Genomic DNA, 1552 nt, shown 5'->3' on the forward strand with positions numbered 1-1552 from the left:
AAAAAAAAAAAAAAAAAAGCTATCTGCTATAGTTTATGCTACAATGAAGTTCACCCCGCCCACCTCACTAGAAAACATGGCTCCTGGCCTCACCTACCCTTCGAATCCTGGATATCATTGCACAGTACCCACTTTGACGACTCTCCCCAACCTGAGGCACCTCAGAGCTCAGAGTTCCATATAGCAATGCACTTTGGTTATTCTTGCCCATTTTCAAAAACACTTCACTTCTGCCTCCAATCGTCTTATCAGAAGTCACTTTCCACTTATCCAAATCTTCTTTCCCCCGGAATTGCCAGACAACCTTGGCTTGTTCCAGCAAGACCTCATGGAGAGGGCGGCCTTCTGGTCCTATCCAATGATCCACAGTTTCATCCTTCAAACGCCAAAAATGGTCTATTACTTCATCTCTAATTGCTTTATCAAAACTAACTTCAGGCTTATCCTCAACAGAAGTTATATCCAAAGCAACTTCTTTCTGGTGATCTCCTTGCAAACTCCCATCAGTCTTCCTCTGTGAGGAGTCTTTGCCAGGAGAAGCCACTGGTTTCTGAAGGCTACTGGAATAGTCTGCAAAGCGAATACCCAAAAATGGATACAAGGCAGCAGCTGGCTTTGAGCATTTTCTGAGAATGTAAGTGCCATGCAGCAATTTGTGAACCAAAGCCATGGTACAAAAAAATCAAAATGTTAAGTGTCTTCCTGGGCTACCAAGGGCTACCAAGAAGCTTCAGCAAATAGCCCAATTCTACCTATAACAGAAGAGACATTGAAGAATTATCAGTATAGCAATAAATGCATCACAATATCAAAGTCAACAGAAGTCAGGTATTTTGAAATTTGTAAACTTATTTTATTTGCTTATTATTATTTGAGACAAGGTCTTGCTCTGTGGCCCAGGCTGGAGTCCAGTGGCACAATCACAGCTCACTGTAGCCTCTACCTTCTGGGCTCAGGCGATCCTCCCATCTCAGCGTCCCAAGTAGCTGGGAATACACGCACACACCACCATGTCCAGCTAATTTTTAAATTTTTTGTAGAAATGGGCTGGGCGCAGTGGCTCATGCCTGCAGTCCCAGCACAATGAGAGGCCTAGGCAGGTGGATCACAAAATCAGGAGATCAAGACCATCCGGGCCAACATAGTGAAACCCCATCTCTACTAAAATACAAATAAATTAGCTGGGCGTGGTGGCACACACCTGTAGTCCCAGCTACTCGGGAGGTTGAGGCAGGGGAATCACTTGAACCTGGAAGGCAGAGGTTGCAGTGAGCCAAGATTGTGTCACTGCACTCCAGTTTGGTGACAGAGCAAGACTCTGTCTTAACAAAAAATAATAAAATATTGCCGGGCGCGGTGGCTCAAGCCTGTAATCCCAGCACTTTGGGAGGCCGAGGCAGGTGGATCATGAGGTCAAGAGATCGAGACCATCCTGGTCAACACGGGGAAACCCCGTCTCTACTAAAAATACAAAAACATTAGCTGGGCATGGTGGCGCGTGCCTGTAATCCCAGCTACTGAGGAGGTTGAGGCAGGAGAATTGCCCGAACCC

At 45.9% G+C, this 1552-nt stretch overlaps 1 protein-coding gene across 4 annotated transcripts in view; it reads right to left on the bottom strand.

The window, feature by feature from the left end:
• The window catches only part of NDUFAF1 (NADH:ubiquinone oxidoreductase complex assembly factor 1), a 15715-nt gene that overhangs the window by 12397 nt on the left and 1766 nt on the right, over positions 1-1552 (bottom strand). For 3 of the 4 annotated variants that reach the window (XM_017530996.1, XM_017530994.2, XM_017530993.2), the window contains exon 2: positions 98-752. In XM_017530996.1, the coding sequence (XP_017386485.1) occupies positions 98-670 (573 nt within the window). In that variant the 5' untranslated portion in view covers positions 671-752. Of the gene's footprint in view, positions 1-97; positions 753-1201; positions 1228-1552 lie in introns of those variants that run through there. The other variant, XM_017530995.2, reaches the window with a different exon arrangement.

This window comes from Cebus imitator, unplaced genomic scaffold (genome assembly GCF_001604975.1).
Source record: "Cebus imitator isolate Cc_AM_T3 unplaced genomic scaffold, Cebus_imitator-1.0 Scaffold70, whole genome shotgun sequence".
In the NCBI taxonomy this organism is placed as follows: Eukaryota; Metazoa; Chordata; class Mammalia; order Primates; family Cebidae; genus Cebus; species Cebus imitator.